We start from the raw sequence: 19625 nt of genomic DNA, 5'->3' as shown, positions 1-19625 counted from the left end.
TATTTATTTATTTTTAAGAAGAAAGAAGAGGTTCTGTAGGAAACATTGACTGTATCTGACAACCGTGGTAGGACTAGAGAAGAACTAATGAGGGGGTGCTGGGGGTAGCTTTAAGAAGGCGAGGTGGTAGCACAAAAGGATAAGAAGAAAGATAATTCAGCAGTCCCCTATGATCTTATTCCACCCAAGAAATTTGGGAGAATGCGAAAAAGCAGCAGCCCAGCATTCCTGGATGGGCGTGGCTTTTCTCCAGGGGCTGTCCAATCGAATTCCTTCAGAGGGAGAAGATTGATAAGGGTTGCTAGGAAACAGGAGCGTCTCCCTCCCTCCTGACCCAGAGATTGTTCTGCACAAACCCTCTCCAGGGGCTCGCAGTGTGCAGTTGAGTCGCGAGTACGGCTGAGCTGCGCACCGGCCTCCCTGGCTCTCACACTCCCTCTCTGCTCCCGCTCTCCTAATCTCCTCTGGCATGCCGTCAGCCCCCTGCCCAGGGACCACAGAAGAGTTCTTATAAGGACTGTTAGGCCCTGCTCACCTGAAAGCCAAGCTCTCTAGCAGAGCTTTAAAGTTGGAGCCGCCACCCTCCCTACCGCCCCATGCCCCTTCACCCCACTCCGAAATTCACTGACCTTTGCATGCACTGTCTAAGGATTTCAGAGTGAGGCAAATAGTCGGCAAAGCTACCCTGGCTTTTCGTATAAAAATCCTCTCGTCTAGGTACCCTGGCTCACTGAAGACTCTGCAGATATACCCTTATAAGAGGGAGGGTGGAGGAGGGGAAAAGAACGAGACAGGGAGGAAAGAATGAAAAGGAGAGGATGCCAGGAGGTCCGTGCTTCTGCCGAGAGTCCCAATTAGATGCGACGGCTTCAGCCTGGTCAAGGTGAAGGAAAGTTGCTTCCGCGCCTAGGAAGTGGGTTTGCCTGATAAGAGGAGGAGGAGGGGACTCGGCTGGGAAGTGCTCCCCTCCCCTCCGCGGAAGACCACTAGGTCCCCCCTTTCCCCAACCTCCTCCCTCGCTTCTACTCCACCCCTCCGTTTTCCCACTCCCCACTGACTCGGATGCCTGGATGCTCTGCCACCGGGCAGTGGTCCAGCGTGCAGCCGGGAGGGGGCGGGGGCAGGGGGCACTGTGAAAGGAAGCTGCGCGCACAAGTTGGCCATTTCGAGGGCAAAATAAGTTCTCCCTTGGATTTGGAAAGGACAAAGCCAGCAAGCTACCTCTTTTGTGTCGGATGAGGAGGACCAACCATGAGCCAGAGCCCGGGTGCAGGCTCACCGCCGCCGCTGCCACCGCGGTCAGCTCCAGTTCCTGCCAGGAGTTGTCGGTGCGAGGTAAGGGGCCCAGAGGAGGACGTGTCCCTCTGGAGGGCGCCCAGCCAGGGCGCGGAAGCTCGGGTGCCGCGTGGGCAGGCGCAGCCGGGAAAGTTGAGGCAGAGCATGGACCAGTCCCTACAGTCCTGACTGGAGTGGGAAGGGTGGAGGGTAGAGGCGATGTGGGTGTGCATGAGTGAGAGTTTGTGTGTGTGCGCCCACGTCTGTGTCTGGGAGGAGGGAGATTTCAGGGCATAGATCTGCGGCCAGAGTGCGAGAGGTGAAGGGACGAACTAGCTCTCGCAGACCCCCAGAGAGACCAGTCTCATCAGCCAACCACCTCCATCTCAGCTCTAGGCTCAGAATTTGTTTCTATTTGGGGGCTCCCTAAGGCTTTGTGCACAGGAATCCGTGCTATGACTGGCTGACATACGGGCGGTTTCATGTGGGTGTGGAGGTTGCCGGCAGAGGTGGGCAACGGTCAGGGAGACCTGGTCCATGCAGCCCAGATAAGCTCCGAAGCCGGAGGCGGCCAGAGGTTTGCCCTCCCGCAAGCACGGTTGGAAAGGAGCCTTAACTCACTGCCCTTTGCTCCTTTTGGCTTGAGTGAAAAATCGAAAAGCCAGACAGGGAGCATATCTTTTCATCGACCCTGTTCCATTTTCTTATCTGACAGTGAGGTAACTCAGAGAGGGCGGGAGATTTGCGATCCAAAAATAGACTAGGTGATATATCCAATAAGCTTGTTTCTTAAGGATTTAAATTTCTTTCTAGTTATTCCTTGGGTTATCAAAGGTGGACAATTCTCTAAGGTATAACACTTTTAGGTAAATATATTAAGGAAGGATTCTCCCACTTTAAGTATTTTAGATATTGTAAATTTTGAAAAACAAAACTGTACACCTCTAAATATCTTTGGTTAAGGACTCAACTAATTTGCTTATAAAAATATTTCTACTATTTGAATAGTAATAGATATGTATGGGGTCTATATGTAGGTACATATTGGAATATTCAAAGTTGAGGTTAATGTGAGTTGAGGTAGGTGTGAGTTAAGTACCAGCAATAGTTCCTTAGAGTTTCTTTGCTTGAATTTCTTAGAACTGTCCAGCAGAGCTACAGTATGTTTCTTTGTGGTGGGCGGGGGTGGGGGTGGGGGGGGGAGTTTGGGGGGTGGAGTCTGCTTTAGTTTATCTGATCACACATTTTAAGATTCCTCCCTGAATTCTAATTGTTTGCAGAAGTATATTCAATATAGGCATTACTAAAATAATCTAGATTGCCACTATGCTAAACTATGGATAACAGTTCCTACCAAAGATGCTTAGGACACTCTAATGAATAAGTATGATTCTATATTCCTACGTACCTTGTTTCTAAAAACAGCCCAATAGAATTTGAATATATTCGGAAGCTATTGCCCACCAGAAATTATTGTAATATTTTTCCTTTCACAATGGGTAGTGTTTTATAGTTACAAAGATTTCTCACACCTGTAGACTTTAGCTGTCCATCTTATTGGGTTTTGATCACCCAGCAAGAGTACATAGATATTTTGCATAAACATGCCCAAAGGCTATCTTATGTTCAGAGTAACACAGGAGCTCAGGATGGAAAACGAGGAAAGGAAGTCTTGAAACCTATACTTTAACAAATAAAACAATGAAATTCCAGAATATCTACCTTTATTAGATGAAAAAGAATATGGCAACAATACCTTTTAGCATTGAAACCCCTCCTGCCCCTAGATACTATATATCTAGGTATAAAACTGTAGTTTTATGAGTTAGGCCCTTACCAGTGAAATATGAAACCTAAATCATAGAAAATTATGCCAGCACAATGAATAGGCCACAGTTTGGAGCTTGAAACAGATGTCTTTCTATTTATTTAAATTGAATGGTATTTTTCAAATTTCAGGAATATATGATCAGTAACAAGAAAATGTGTGGAAAGCCAAACAAACAAAAAATATTATAAATAATTAAAATATACTCTGTGACCCACTCATTTTTGTAAAATGGGCTTTTTAAAAAGTTGTGGTATACATGTGAAAAGGAGTATAAATCAGATAATTTACCCCACAATTACACATATCAAAATGATGAGCTCATCTTTGATTTTATATCACTGCAATTAAAATTGGTAAGTTGAACAAATGCAAATATAACAAAATTGATTGAGCTTTACGTTTAAGTTGAAATTAATACTTGTATTGAATAAAAGAATGGAGATAATTGTCAAAAGGTCACTGCTTCACTTCTCTATGACAGGTGATTAGCTAGAATCACACAACTGAAGATGGTCTTATTTTGAAAGATTCTCAGCAATAACATTTTACAACTTCACTGGGTACATTTTCCTCACTTTTATTTCATGTCGAACTATCTTTTTGCCAAATAAAACTGTTGTCTTTCTTGTCCATTCTTCTAATAGTGATCAGTCACAAAATGAAGCATAATGTTTTTCCAGGATACTACCTACCTCCTGCCAAAATGTAGCACATTGGCTTGGGGGTGAATTTTCCATTTGTTTTCCTGCACTAAACATCATCCCAATATTCTACTAAACAAAAGAAATGAAAATTAATACCTAATCCCTATTGTAAAACAAGGAGGGCAGGATTCAGTTACGCACGCTGGAATGTGGCCAAAGTTCCAGCGTGAGACTTGTTTTCTCCACGAGTAATTCTCTAAAAAAGAGTACGTGTTTACTCACAGTTGTCTCACTTTGCTATTTTAAACTGAGTTTATTGTGCATTCTCACATCTTTTGAGACTCCACTAAATGGATCCAATACGCATTAGATGAATTTGTTGAAATTGCTCCCAAGGAAGAGCATAAAATGATAGAAGATTATCTACCAAGTCTGAACACATAAAATGAGTATCATCATAGTAATCACTGAGACGGCAAAAACTATTAGCTCATACCCCTCCTTCTACTTCTAATGTACGCTTGGTCCCCATAGCCTACTGTATTTTGGAGTCCTTTAGCCCAGTCTGACTTTAAATGGATCACGTAATGACTTCTTCCAGAGTCTTTGAAAGATGATTTCACAGTCTAATGGTTCTCCCTATTAAGAACTTTGTTGTGATATTCAGCTTAATTTTCCCCTGATTATATTTTATCTTGTTACTTAATTCCTATTATAAACCTTCTGGACTAGTTCATCCTCTTGTCTGATTCAGACTCTTCATCCAACATTTCTCTACGACTTATAAAATACAAAAGCTTCACACAGTTACAGGAGAGAACATAAAGATGGCAATTCTATGTCCAGACATCTTTGCTAAATGTTTAAGACATTTTTTACACACTTACATATGTGTATAACTATATGTTCCTAATAATTTACTTTACTAATGTAAGAGTTAAGAAATTACCTTCTCTGACGTTAATGACCTATGTGAATATTAAGGTGATACTTTCTGAGTAATGTTCTATGTGGATGCACATTATGAGACATTTTCATTACAAATTTGTTTGCAACAGAACCCTGTCAACGCCCACACTACAAGGGAATTTTGTGACATGCTGGTCCGATGCTCCACTGAGCCCCAGAAGCTGTTGTCATGTAAATTCCACTATTGAAATGAAAGTGATTTCCATAATTAATAGAATGTGCTAGGAATGTAATAGTGTATATAGTTTAGATGTGTATGTTAACACAACATAGTAATTCTGTTAGAATTGGCAGTAGCCCCTTTATACTGAAACAATCTAAAAAACCCAGTAGAATTAAGGCCAAATTATTCACCGTGCTGCATTATGAAAAGTAAGCTTACATCATGCATATATCAATGTGGAATGTATTTCGATATATATGGAGGTACCATATGTGAAGTTTACTTTAAAAATAGAAAAGCCTGAAAAAAAACATTAAAAAAAACAGGTTTTCACTTTGTTCACTTAAAATCTTGTTCCAAGACATCCGTGTGTAGGCTTCTTTAAGATTCTTAAGCAAATATCTTGGTAGACTCACCATCCCACTCAATTGTTTCTCCAAGTTCCAGGCATTGAAACACAAGTTCTGCTAGACAGTAGAGGAGTAAATGATATAAATCAGGAAATAAGTTCCTAGGTTACACTTAGCAAGTCAAGAAAATATAAAACTAAGAGGGAGGTGAATCAGCATCTAAAAACACCATTTAGTGCTGTCTTACTGCTTGTTGAGCATTCGACAGTACATGGAAACACTCATGTGGATTAGGTTAAGGAATCAAGGAGGAGACATTTTTCCAAAACTTAATGTATTTTTAAATAAATAAAATTAGACTGCATGAAATAATTTTTAAACAAGTACTCTCCCTCCTGAAGTCTCAAAGTATTTTTATAGTGCTATTCATCACATAGTGGTGGGCACCCTCAAAATGATTTTCCTTAGAAACAAAAGGAAAATCAATTTTCTTGGTATAGAAAATGTAGGCCATTAATATACCTATAGCTTCTCTCTGGAACAGCAAGGCATCCAAAGAATCTATGCCTACACAGGATAAATATTTCTTCATCAAATTGAGCAATCTTTTTATGGAACTGGAAATCGTACGCTGTACTTTAAGGGGAGAAATAAACTTGGAAAACATTCTGATATAATCTACGTAGGCATAGATTAAGGCACCAGTTTGAAAATAAAGCCATATATAGAGAAGGCACCTCCACAAAAAGCCCAAAGTAACTCTGATCTTTAATTTCTTGTCAGAATTTACTTCGCTACTTCACTATCATTGACTGTATAACTACACACACACACATATTTGAGTAAATTCAGTTGAAAGGCTATAGATATCTAAACAGATAAAAAAATTCAAAACCATGATGCTAGACACATAGTTTGAAAAAAACTTACAACCTACATATGTAGCATGGGAATATTAGGAGTATAAAGTTTGAGAAGATTCCTCTAAGAAAGAGTCTATCATCAGAAAGAAAAGGTAGCTAATAGGGAAACAATTTGTCAATAAGTATTTATTAAGTACCTATTTTGACCAAAACAAAATATAGGATATGCAGTGGGAACACAAAAAAAAATGTTCACACACAAAGTTTCACAAACATGTGTAAAGTTGAAAGTGCTACAAAAATCAAATTTGAAATTTTAGAGTAGAGAAAATGTTACCAGAATTATCAACCAAATGAAAAAGTCTGTTCCTTAACAGATGCATTCATATTTAGGATTTTAAATGTGTGTATATATTCTGATGCCTTGTGGAGACAGTGTTGTATGCTGTGAGGTGACAAAACTAATAATAAGTCAAAATAATAGATGATAATTATTAACCAACTGCCCTGTGTGAAGAACTCTGCTATACAAGAACTATACAGTACCTGTGAAGTAGGTACTGGGATCCTCATTTTATACAGAACAGGAGATGGAGGCCCAGCAAGATAAAGTAACTTGCCCAAGTTCAGGTAGTTAACAAGGCTGTAACTGGAATTCAAAACCTACTTTCTTATTCTAAGACCTATTTTCTTTACTACCAATATTGCCTCACAATTTTTTAATTTATTTATTTTAATTTATTTATTTATTTTGCCAGGCTTCATTGCATTCAACAAGTATTTTCTGAGCTCTAAGTAGAGGGACATGCTTTGGTAAGGAGGGCAAACAATAATCAATGAAAGGGAGTCTAGTATAGACTTCCCCAGGCTTGAGATCTTTCTCCACTCCAGACACTGTCCCTTCTGAGAGGCAGAGACATGCAAATGGAAGAAATAAACTAAAACATTATTTATAATTGACTAGGACTAAGGATGAAATTTTAAAATAGAAAAGTCTATGAAGATTATAGATTAACAAGCTGAGAAATAAACACCAGGTCTGAAAGTGTGAGGAAAATATATTTCTTGGAGTCTGATTTCAATGACCATTATCGTCTGTAAAACTTAGTACAGTGGCAAGAATATAGTCTCACGAAAAGCCATGATAGAGGTGAATAGGATTTCTGCTGAGGCTAAAATGCTGATGTTTCTCTCCTCTTACAGCCTACCTACTTCCCACCAGGAAAACAAGCTGGTAAAAAGGTTTTGCAGTATAGTAAAATTTTCAAATTTCTTTGCCCTGCTGAAGTAGTAATTGTTCATCTTTATGTTAGAAAACTCTCAGCATTTTACACATCAGGACATTTATCCATAATATATACAATAGCATGAAACTGGAAGGGATCAGGGATTATGAATTTTAAACACACTAAGAATAGGAGATGCAAAGTGACCTGCTAGAGATTCCAAAGACTCTGTTGGTAGTGCTGCTCCAGGAAAACCCACATCTCATTATTCTCTCACCTCCGTGCCTTCCCACAGACAGGAAACCTGCTGTCTTAATTGCATGAACTTATACTTCTTTTCACACTTCTTTTCACACAACCAAAGGGCTGAAACAAATCTTTACTTGAGGGTCTTCCTCTGATTTGTGATATGTGCTAGAGTAATTAATGGTCATAAAAAAGGAACAGATATCACAGATCTGCCCTTCCATCTGGTGGAGACTGTTTTTCTTGATTGTTAATAATAGATAGCAGATAGATTATTAGTAATATTTGCTTAACAGTTTCAATGAACCATGTGTTGGTGAATACAACATAATGGAAGCTGCTTTTACAAAATATGTCAGAAAACATGCCAATCTGAGAGATGGCACTACAAGGTCAAAAACGGTTGGAATTTATATCTGCCTCAAGGAGAAAATGATATCTAGAGTATAATTAACTTTCTACTTTGGAACATCTTGTTTTTCCTGAAAAAGCAGTGACCCTCTACATGCTTATGCATTAATCCCAGTGATTTCTGTGGAATCCACATATATGGACTGGTGACCAGTCCATACTATATTGGTCACTAGTACACTGGTAGCCAGACCATACCTAACTTCAAAATTGATTAGTAGACAAGACATGAACTTAGATGTCTAACAAATGTCTTCCAAAGATTTTGTTCAAGACCTCCCCTTGAAAAAAATGTTTCGAGGAATGCCAAAAGTCCCACTTCCCCCAACACCCAAAATATATTTTTCACTACCTTCCTTGGTTCATAAAATTTTCCAAATTTTAAACTGAAGTATTCCATCCAAGAAGTACTAAAGAACATATATTTCTAGAACCACATAGCGTACTAACCCTCCAACACATTCTGAATTTATAGGCTCATTTTTCAGAAAAGGTAACTTTAGCAGTTTGGTAGGGAGTAGGCAGAATGAACAATTAATTTATTGATTTTTTACGTACTTCACGACCTTGTCTAAGACAAGCCCTTCCTTGGCTATGATTTCCTAAACACTCATAATGCAGTAATTTGAAAGGCAACAAGCCTTCTCTGTAGTTGTTGAACAAATGAAGCCCTGGTAGGAAAAAGATTGAGGTATTAGAGTGCTCACCCTCTACTTTTTTTTCTTCTTCTAAGGTCCTAAATTTGTGTTTGTTGCTATGTGATATAAAAAGACAGGAAGGAAGATGATAATTTTTGCTTTTTGTTGTTTTGTTTCTTGTTTGTTTTGTTGTTGTTGTTTTTTTGAGATGGATTCTAGCTCTGTTGCCCAGGCTGGAGTGCAGTGACGCAATCTCGGCTCACTGCAACCTCTGCCTCCCGGATTCAAGCGATTTTCCTGCCTCAGCCTCTCTAGTGGCTGGGATTACAGGCGCCTGCCACCATGCCCAGCCAATTTTTGTATTTTTAGTAGAGACGGGGTTTCACCATGTTGGCTAGGCTGGTCTCGAACTCCTGACCTCATGATCCTCCCGCCTCGGCCTCGAAAAGTGCTGGAATTACAAGCATGAACCAGGGCGCCTGGCCAGAAGCCGATAGTATTAGGGCTACTTCTCATATGGTAAATGCTGGAACATTTGAAGTAGGAAAGGGTAAGAAAATTGAAAAACAAAGAATAGTTAACCTCTCCCTTTCCTTTATACTCTCCCATGTATTGAACAACAACAACAACAACAAATCATCTACTTACCTCTGCTGTAAATAATCTGTGAAATTATTGCCCAGAGAAGCCTGCATTAGAATCACTTTGAAGTTTACTTAAAATGAAAAATGCTGGGACGCATGCATCCCAGGCTAATTGAAACGAATGTCATATAGATTGAAGTTTTGGAATCTGCATAGTAAATAAACTTCTGATTATTCTTGGGATTTGAGAAACATTGTTGTCTTAGTCTGCTCAAACTGGTATAATGAAATACCACAGACCAGGTAGCTTAAACAACAAACATTTATTTTTCACAGTTGCGGATGTTACAAAGCCCATGATTAAGATTACAGCAGATTCAGTTCCTGGTGAGAGTCCTCTTCCCAGGACACTTTTTTGCTCTGTGCTCCCATAGCTGGGAGGAAGAGAAGGTGCTCTGGGCTCTCCTCCTCTTATAAATACATGAATTCCATCATGAGGGCCAAACTCTGATGGCCTTTTGTAAACCTGATCATCTCCCAAAGGCCCTGTTAGTAAACACAATCACATCGGGAGCTAGGGCTTCAGCACGTGAATTTTGGAGCAACACAAATATTCGGTCCATAACAATTACATATAGAATGATGGTCATACACAGAATATCCAGTGAATTTCTTTTACCAAATTACTTTCCACAGCAAGTTCATTCTAATTGGATTAACCAGTTGTATAAAGTAAATCCTACAAGCCTGAGTACTAATTAAGCTCAACTAATAAGGCACAGTTTCTATAAGTTGTATGAATAGATTTTCTAGAAATCTTGTATTATCTTCGTTGTAAAGGAAGTTTTCCTGTTACCTATAGTAAGTTCCCATAAGGTATGCAAACACATATAATAATACACATCTTTTGGATATTCTTATTGGGAAACCTTTTCATTTTTAATCTTTTATCCCGTGTTTTATCATTATATTAATATTAATATATTAGAAAGAGAAGTTACTGGTATTTGAAGAAGTTACTGATATTCTTATTAGAAAACCTCATTTTTAATCTTTTATCCTATATTTTATCATTAATATTGATATATTAGAAAGATAAGTTACTAGTGTTTGAAGATTATCATTAATGAAAAGATTATTTCTTAGAAACTCTCCTCGATTTGAATAACTGCACTCTTAAAATTCAAACTGTCTTTATAGCTATGGCCTTATGAGCTAGGGGATGTGGGAAAACTTCTGTCACAACTCTCCCCACTGCCCTCTAGATCTGCAGCGTGGGGGCAGGGGAAGGACCTCATTTGGCAACTTACACATTCTTCACTCAGCGTCCACTTCGTTCAAGTGAATGGTTGCTTAGCTAAAGCTAGCAATCCTCACAAATACTGCCAAAGATAGTTTCCTAAGCAGCGTTCAGAGCCACATGGGAAAAATGCCGAAGAGGAAGTGAGGGACTGGCAGCAGGGAGGGGGAGGCTCAGCCTAGGCCACCAGCTTTTCCTCCCAGGGGTTCTGTGCTCCCTCTTTGCCTTCACTGGAATGCCACACGTAGTAGCTGACTTCATGAAGAGAAAAGCAATAAAAAACAGAGCACACCCCACTCTCCCAAACATTTTAATGGTTTGAATTTTTTAAGACTCAGGCATCTCAGAGACAAAACTGTTAAACTGTTGAAAGTTACACCGTGTCTCAGGAGAGCCTGGCTTTCTTGAGTGCTCTGATGGTTACAGTACTTCTACCTGATGATGTCACTTCTACTGGACTGTCCCACTCACACAGCAGTCTCTACATATCTAAAGCCAAAAGCCCACTGCCTCCCCCAACCAGCACCTTATTTTCTGATTCTAAGAGAAACATGATTACTTCTCCATACAATCATTCAAAATCGTGGAACTGCCCATGACCTTTTTCTTCTGTTTAGTCCTCTGTTGATTCCTTCTTAAATGATATGGCAACTTCTTTACTCTCCTACCACTGCCAAAACCTTAGCCCAGGCTATCATCGCTGCCCTCTCAATCTTTAACCATTTATCTCCTTCGTTCTCTCTCTCTTTATACAATTACTTACCCATCAGAAATTTAATGAGTGCCTACTGTGTGTTCAGTCACTGTTCTAGAGATATTATAGCACGAACAATAATGTAGAAAAATTTTTTATATTCAGCTTACACTAAATAGACAATAAACAAGAGAACAAATAGGGTGTGAAGAAAATAGAATGAGGGATGTACAAAAGTAAGAGAAGCTGGAAAAGGAAGTATTGCTACCAGGTTAAACTTGACGAATAACTGATTTTTCCAGGTGTTCAAAGTATTAAATATAAATATCACCTAAACGTAATTTCCCAGCTTGGCCATTAAGGCCTTTTACAATCAGGTCCTTGGTGTATCTTTCCAATCTGTCATCCTCAACTTGAACATGTAGTCTACCCAGACCTTTCTGTTTGCACCAAATATACACCTGAGTATCTTTGTAGTCATGATTTCATTTAGAATGTGTTTTCTTCCTCCTTTCTACAAACCTATATTTAAGTCCAACTTCAAAGTTCTGCTTAATCTAAGTTCATACTAATGATTTTTTATCTGTTTTGCCAAAGAAATTTTTATTCAAAACATCCATTTGGTCCTTACTGTATGTAGGCCTGATTAGTAAAATATTGCTTTGGCATAAGTAACAGGTAGGTAGAACAGTAAATTGTGGAATAAAATAAAAAAGCAAATTTATTTTTATTTCTCACTGCCCCTTTAAAAGGTATTCAGTAAAATATATTACATTTGTGTAATAAAACAATAAACCCTAACTTGCAAACAGTCTCAATTCAAAAATTAGTATGCCTAGACCAATATAATAATTGAAACTTTGAACACTAAAGTTGAATCTTTTCTCTATCCCCAGCAGGAGCCTCTTTCAGGTAAGAAGCTGAATAAGAAAGCTTAAATGTCTTATGGGTTTCATCCACCCTTCTTTGTCACTCTTACTAACTCAAGTTCTGAATCCTCCAAAGTTAGGGGTGGAAGGTAGGCAAAAACAAGATGGTTATAGGAAAAAAGTTCCTACCTGACAAACTTCACACTAGACTCCAAGATTTTTAAGGCTAACTGTGTGTGTGTGTGTGTGTGTGTGTGTGTGTGTGTGTGTGTGTGTGTGTGTTTACTTCTCTCACTGTTGCTAAGGGTCTCTCACCTCAGTTTCCTCGACACAAATTTTCTTTTGTCTGGCCACACCTCCTCCATTCCTGCTCTTTCAGCAGCTCACTGCAACAGACTCTTACTTTTAGATTCCCATTTCCCTTCCAGGCCTTTCAACCGGTTTGATTCCTTTCAGTAGTGACTGATCTTCAGTCCACAGGAAACAGTGACATAATATTGAAGGAAAAAATTCTAAGCATGTGGGCCAGTCCAATGCAGCCATCTCTCCGCTTCTCCACTGCCAAGCATCAAAGAGTCAGCTGGTCCTTCTCTCATCCTTTATTATTTACTAGCCTGGAGTAAGACCCAACCCATTTTGTGACACTATACTATGGTTTTTTTTTTTTTTTTTTTTTGAGACAGGGTCTTGCTCTGTTGCCCAGGCTGGAGTGCAGTGGCACGATCTCAGCTCAGTGCTGTAACCTCTGCCTCCCGGGTTCAAGCAATTCTCATGCCTCAGCCTCCTGAGTAATTCGAATTACAGGCATGCACCCCCACGGCTGGCTAGTTTTTGTATTTTTAGTAGAGATGGAGTTTCACCATGTTGGCCAGGCTGGTCTCGAACTCCTGGTTTCAGGTGATCCACCTGCCTTGGCCTCCCAAAGTGCTGGGATAACAGCTACCTTGACTGGGCTTTGCGACGCTATATTCTTTGGTATGCATAACTATTTCCAATTTTTGTCAACATGTTTGGACTACAGGACATATGAAATGTAATACACTCACTTGCTTAGATACCTGTTGTTTTCTACTTGACTAACACCAGGATTTAGCAAAGTACCTAGTTTCTAGTATATTGATAGTTACTCATTGAATGTATGAGTGTAATAATACAGCTTAAGTTTAAAAAATTACTTTTTATAACCAAGAAAAATGTTTCTATAGGGGGCTACCTGTATAAAGACTTACAGGAATCAATGTCTACAAAATAATGTAAGATGAGGCTAAAATATTTACGGGTTTCTCTGACTAGAATTAGCTCCCAACGAATAAAGATCGTGTCTGTCATTTTTAGCAGAGTCTATAATAATGCATATAACATAATATTAACACATATTTCATGAGAAAACATAAATTATCATGTTAATATCTTCCATTAATATGTTGTACTTTAGGAATTGTGATAATCTTAATTTCAATCCATAAATGGTACTATTCTTCTGAAGGCATTTTTGATCTCAAATAGAATAACTTTATATAAAAATTTAAAAATTTAGCTTTAAAAAGTGACATCAACTTACTGACATAAATCCTTAATGAGCATCTGCTATTTTCAAGGCACTGGGCAAGGTACTGAGGAGGACAAAGAAAAGAATAAAACACTGTGCCTCCCTTAGAATGTAAAATCTTACAGGAGAGATGAGATACATGCATGTGTACCTACAGTAACAAGAAAATTCAGGAGCTTGGCTGTGAGACCCGTAAGTGGATAATAATACTTCTGTTTGACATACCTGTAGAAGGTATAATGAAAAATTTACTTCTGTCCTGGGCTCTAAAAAATTAAGATTTCAGGAAGTGGAGGATTTCATTCTAGACCTATGCAAAAGTAGAGAGCTAGAATGTGGGACTGAATTAGGGAGCATCATGTAACCTAGCTTAGTTTAAGGTTGGAGTGTATGGGGGTCAGGGCAGAAGATAAAGCTCTCAGAGCAGATAAAATGATGGCTAACATTTCTCCTGTAGGCAGAGGAAAATCTCTAAAGACATTTGAGCAGGGGAATCTGAAAGCACAATGTGAAGATAAATAGGAAGAAATAAAGTTTTGGGAGGCAGAGAGATGAGTTGGCAGATTATGGCAACAGTCCAGGTGAGAGGTAATGATGGCCTAAACTAGGGCAGTGGCAATGGGAATAAGAAACATGGAATGAATCTAACAGACATAAAGATGAATAGTGCCTAGTAGGTAGGAATTAGCTTCTGGGCAAAAAAAATACCAGCGAAAACAATTAAGCTAATCACATTCCTTCTTCTACAATAGAAAAGAGCATGCTGCATAAAATCCTTCATTTAATAATGGAAAATGTGGGAGTTGTCTCTCTTTTAAGCTATTTTTCACGAATTTGGGTCACAGGAAAAAGGAACAATCAAAATTTTAACTCTTTGAAAATAAGACTTACAAATAAAATCGGTATTTTCTATGTGGCTATGATTTGATTGCATTTATCCGTAGATGGGAGGTTAAGCCAACGTAGTCTCTCTCCAGGGCTCTGCAAGAGCCACCTGCTGGCTTCCTTGACCTTCGTCTTACACCCACCTCTAAGTTCATCCACATGGCTACAGCCAAAATTATCTTTAAGAAATACAAATCTAAGCATGTCATCCTTTCTGAAAACTCTCCAAAGATTTTTTCATTGCTCTTGCTATAATTGAAACATGGTTTACCTAGCCCACAGTGATCTGCATGTGCGTCAAGATTCATGTCTCATCCTTTTGCCCTTACACTTTTTGTTCCATCCTTCCCTCTCACTCCCCAGGCCTTCCCATAGGCTGTGAAACTTCCTAGTGCACTGGTCCACTCCAACCCCTTCAGGGCTCAATTTAAATTCTATACTACTTCTGACCTTCTATAGTAGGTTGGTTCTTCTTGCTGTGTACTCCGCAAACTCTCTGTATTTTCCTTCATCACACTTTATTATAATTGCCTGTCTCCCCACTGTAGACTATAAGGGCTAAAAAGACAGAAGTCATGCCTGCTCACTTACAGGTGTATATTACCCAGCAAAGTAAGTACCACATGCAGAAAATCAATAGCTTTTTATGGGGTAAATTGAACAGGGGTTAATTAACTCACTCTGGAGCAAATTTTCCTCATCTTTAAAACTGGGGTATTGTTTTTTATATTCCTTTTAGCCATATATTTTTATAAGTAAACTTAAAGATAAAATTCAGCATCCCAAGTCAGAGTCAGTACCCTGTTATATTTTTTAAAAAAAAGTAATTAGGTCTTATTTATAAATTTAAATTGCTGTTTAATTGCAAGGTTATTAATAATAATGTTAGAAATGTGTTTTGTTATTCCTCAACCTGTCCGCATTTTGAAAACATTTTATCTGTTCATCTTAAGCCATGTGGTATGAGTAGTAGGAAATAAACATCACCATAAAAACAGAGTTGAGTAAATGCCGCAAGAAAGTCAACATTGAGGCAGATTTTGTCCTTTCTGAATTCTAATAAAATCACATTTCAGACATTTTCATAGAAGAGGATTCTTGAATCCCATTTGTTAATACTAATTCCTACTAGTGCCAGTAAATAACACCCCAAGGTATTCCATTAAATGCAGTTTGTGGCAATATTTCTCAAAATGAATGCGGTTAACACACATCCTCCACACCATTTTTAGAAGAATGAGAAGATATTGTGAATAACAATAATTTTTATTGAATGTTTACATATGCCAGGCACCGTTCCATTTGCTTTATCTATGTTAACTCATTTAATCTTCACGGTAGCCCTATGAGGATGATGCTATTATGATCCCTATTTTATGGAAGAGGAAAGTGAAGTACTAACACAAGGTAACATAGTAAGAGGATAGCTAGGATTTAGATCTGGCATTTGGCTCCAGAGCTTGTGAATTTGACCAGTTGAATATATTGCTTCTCTCAGGAAAGCATCCCAAAACTAAAATGTAAACTACGCAAAAAACAGTTGGAATAACTGTCTTATATTCCTCGATTTGAAAATGAGAAACAGGTTAATAAAGTAACATTGAGCTCTTTTTTAGAAATAGAAGTTAGTAGTATAGTCAAATATTGTATAGGTTTCTGAGCAAAGCGTATTTAATTACTTATGCTTCTTATTTTAACATAAAATCCTCTCATTTCAATAGCTGGAAAGTCAGCTGTCATGATAATAATTACATTTTAAGGCTTTGTTTCTTTACAAACTATTTGTTCTTTTGATGTCCAGAATTTGTCCACTGCTTGAAGATAATATTTTAATCTTCACATTAAAAGAGAAGGGGGTGAATCTGAAGCAAAAAAACAACAAAAAATCACTTTTCCCAAAAACAAAAAGTCTCAGATTCTTTTGTGTAAAACAAAAATGATAGACACATTGGTGAAAATCATTGGTCAGGAAAGAAAACTGTCCTACTTTATTCCTTTACCTGTCCATCTAGCTATCAGAATAGTATATTTGCATGTAGCTAATCCTTGAATTGATTTATTAAGCTATGTTTACAAGTTAAAAAGAAAGAGGTCCTGAGGAGATAACTACAGGAATACAAATCAGGAGAGACAACTTTGAAAGAATAGTAATTTTGCTTCTTGAAACTGACCTTAAATCCCTAGGAGGAGAACAGAACAGCTTAAAGCAACCTTTTCTCTCTATTCAGAAATGATTGCGAATTAATTGTGCAGTTTAGCTGAACTTTGCCTTTCCTTGTATCCTAGGAGAAGATCTCTAATAGACTGGGAATTTTTGCTTGTTTGTAATGTAAACTCAATATCTAGAGAGAGTTCTTAACACCACATGAGCTCATTGGAAAACCCTAATTCCCAAAACAAACAAAGAAGAAAAGGTGAGCAAAATAATCCACCAGCAAAAGGAAAACAAAAAAATAGAATGCTTGATAATCTTTATTTTGATAATTTGGTTTTAAATAATCCTAAAGAAAGATCCTTGGTGACATCAGAAGTCTGACTGCAATATCCAAACTTGCTCTTCCATGAAGATGTATAAGGTTTGTGGGTTACATGGATTCATTAGTCGCTTTGATGATAAAAAGCACTTAGTAAAAATTATATCTATTTTGAATATCAACTAGGCTATGCAGTTCTAGCAAAGAGGAGGTTTAAGCATTTGCAGATTAATCATGATGCTGCTAAGTATTAATTTTGATAGTAAAAATTAAAGCATACTCAAATTGGATATCCCCATACACATATATACTATTTCAGTTAGCTAGTTAATGTTGACTTCATGATATTAATTCCAATAGTTTCCTTTATTTAGCCATGCCATTTTTGATTCATTCATCCAACAGGTGTTAATTGAGCACACATATTAAATTTGGTATTATGCTAGACACTGAGTATAGAATGGCAAGCAGAAAACCAACAACAAATGAAAAATAATTCCTGTCCTCAAAGATTTTTCTTTACAGTTTTAAAACTCTACACTTGAAGATTAGAAAATGGAGTATAAACAGCATCATGGTCTCTTACCTAATGTTACAGGCAGAAATCAGTAAATAAAGTCTCCAGGAGAATGGACTTCCTTGGCTTCCCTGAGACCATGGACAGAGGCCTAAGAATCACCCCAGACAAAGTACTTTTTCTATTCTCTTAGTAACTGGATTTGCTTAATGCTTTTTGAAAGAAAAATATGATTCAATGTATGACACAATCATGATTATTTAGGGAATGCATTGGGAGTAGGCTACTTAACATCTTCATACATGTAAAAATGTCTTCATTTACTTTAACTTAGTATACTTTGGTACATCCATCGATCCTTCCCAGAAACTTTTACTAAGCACTTTTTGTTATGTTGGGGCCTGTGGTAGGTGCTGGGGATCTGTCAACCTGTAGCTAATAGTTCTGTTGCACAGAACTTACAGAAAATAAGCGAGGTATAGTGTTTAACTTATTAATGATCCTGTGCTTGGGATTTTTAAAAATTCACAAAGTACTCAATGGAACGTAGACCTCGAGAATCACAACTTCAGTGTTCTTTTCCTAAGGTTAGAAAAATATCTAATTAAAGAAGCAAAGCATTCTTGGATAATTGTTAGAAGAAAAAAGTACTCTGAATCAAATGGCACTGGAAAATGTAGATGGGACCAATTCAATTCTTACAGAATAGAAAACATTTTTTCCTGCCAATGTTGTTCTGAAATTAATTGCAAGATGTGTTTTTTAAATGACTTATCAAAGAACATGAAACCAATCAATAAGTCGAACAAGGCTAGAAACCACCATTAGCCAGTAAATTGATTTACTATCTATTATAATTCCTCCATAAAGCATAATAGACACTTTACTTTCACAGTTTAATGCTTCTGTAATTGAGATATAATTCAATTTATTTGCACATCTTATATAATAATATTTTTTCCCAGAAAGCTACTCATATTTATGGTGAATCTTAAAATGAATGGTATCAGGGTTAAAAAAATATATTAGTTGCAAGCACACAAACCGCCTATCTTATTAACTATGTATTCCAAACATAATTGCAAATGTCTTAACCCAATTTACTACTAAATGCTTCTTATTTTGCTACAAATGGAAAGACAAACTCTATTTCATGTATTTTTTTAAGTTCAAAATCACGTTTTGAAAACACCTCGTTAACAGAATCACAAATTATCTTTCAATATTTTCATTATCCCTGCTTGAAAATAAGAATGGTATCTTATTAACCTCTGTACATTTACTGCAAGAAAAGCCATGCCCTGGTCATTTCTTTATCACTGGAATCTATAACAGTACCTTAAAAATAATGACTGTTGAATGAGTAAGTAAAATAATGGAAGAAGGAATGAAGGAATAAAGACCTTGGATACAATGAACCCTCAATAAATATTTATTAGATTATAATGAGCAGGGCATATTACCATAGTTCAGTGATAAAGTTTTAATATACTTCTATAGTGTTTGCCTTTGTATCACCAAGAGGAAATTAATAGATTTTAGTGATAATAAATTATTTTAATATTTGATTTTATGTATATCTAAGGTCTGTATATTTATAAGAGTCTTATAATGTCAGTCACTGGCTCAAACATTTTTCTCATGTAACAAAATATTTTCATGATATTGCCTGTAATATATCTCCTTAATACTTAACTTTTAGAGATCAATTTCTGAAGCTATGAATTTCATATGAAACACAACCTTCTTTAGTAATTTGTCCAAACATGTTCAAACTTTTGTGTATCCATGCCTTTATTCTTTAGCATCAGCATACCTAACCCCAAATACTGATGCAGCATGAGTTTTTAAAGTGAACTTCTCCATTTAGATTTTTTTTTTTTTTTTTTTTTTTTTTGCTGTGGCTTATTTCTCTTGTAGTCTTTTCTCTGATGAGTTAAAGCCGCACATTAAATTTTTAAAAACTGCCCCAAATTTGAGGCCAGTATAAAGAAATTTATCTTAATACAATTAATGAATATGAAAACTTTTTTGCAAATCCTTAATGACCTTTTACTAGAAATTCAAAATTATTTATAAACTATTATCTAGTAACAGAGACCATTTTACTAGATCTCTCAGGGTATACATTGAGAAT

General features: G+C 37.3%; 1 protein-coding gene across 3 annotated transcripts in view; it reads left to right on the top strand.

Annotated features, from left to right (window-relative positions):
• The first annotated feature begins 351 nt into the window (after nt 1–351).
• GRM3 (glutamate metabotropic receptor 3) overlaps nt 352–19625 on the top strand; it is a 222589-nt gene continuing 203315 nt past the window's right edge. For 2 of the 3 annotated variants that reach the window (XM_055272857.1, XM_055272856.1), the window contains exon 1: nt 1194–1335. Coding sequence is in view for 1 of the 3 variants with exons in the window: in XM_055272859.2 (XP_055128834.1) it covers nt 1236–1335 (100 nt within the window). In the remaining 2 variants the exon portion in view is untranslated. Of the gene's footprint in view, nt 1336–19625 lie in introns of all 3 variants that reach the window. The other variant, XM_055272859.2, reaches the window with a different exon arrangement.

The sequence above is a fragment of the Symphalangus syndactylus genome, chromosome 3 (assembly GCF_028878055.3).
Source record: "Symphalangus syndactylus isolate Jambi chromosome 3, NHGRI_mSymSyn1-v2.1_pri, whole genome shotgun sequence".
Lineage (NCBI taxonomy): Eukaryota > Metazoa > Chordata > Mammalia > Primates > Hylobatidae > Symphalangus > Symphalangus syndactylus.
This window is presented reverse-complemented; position numbering and strand designations above follow the sequence as displayed.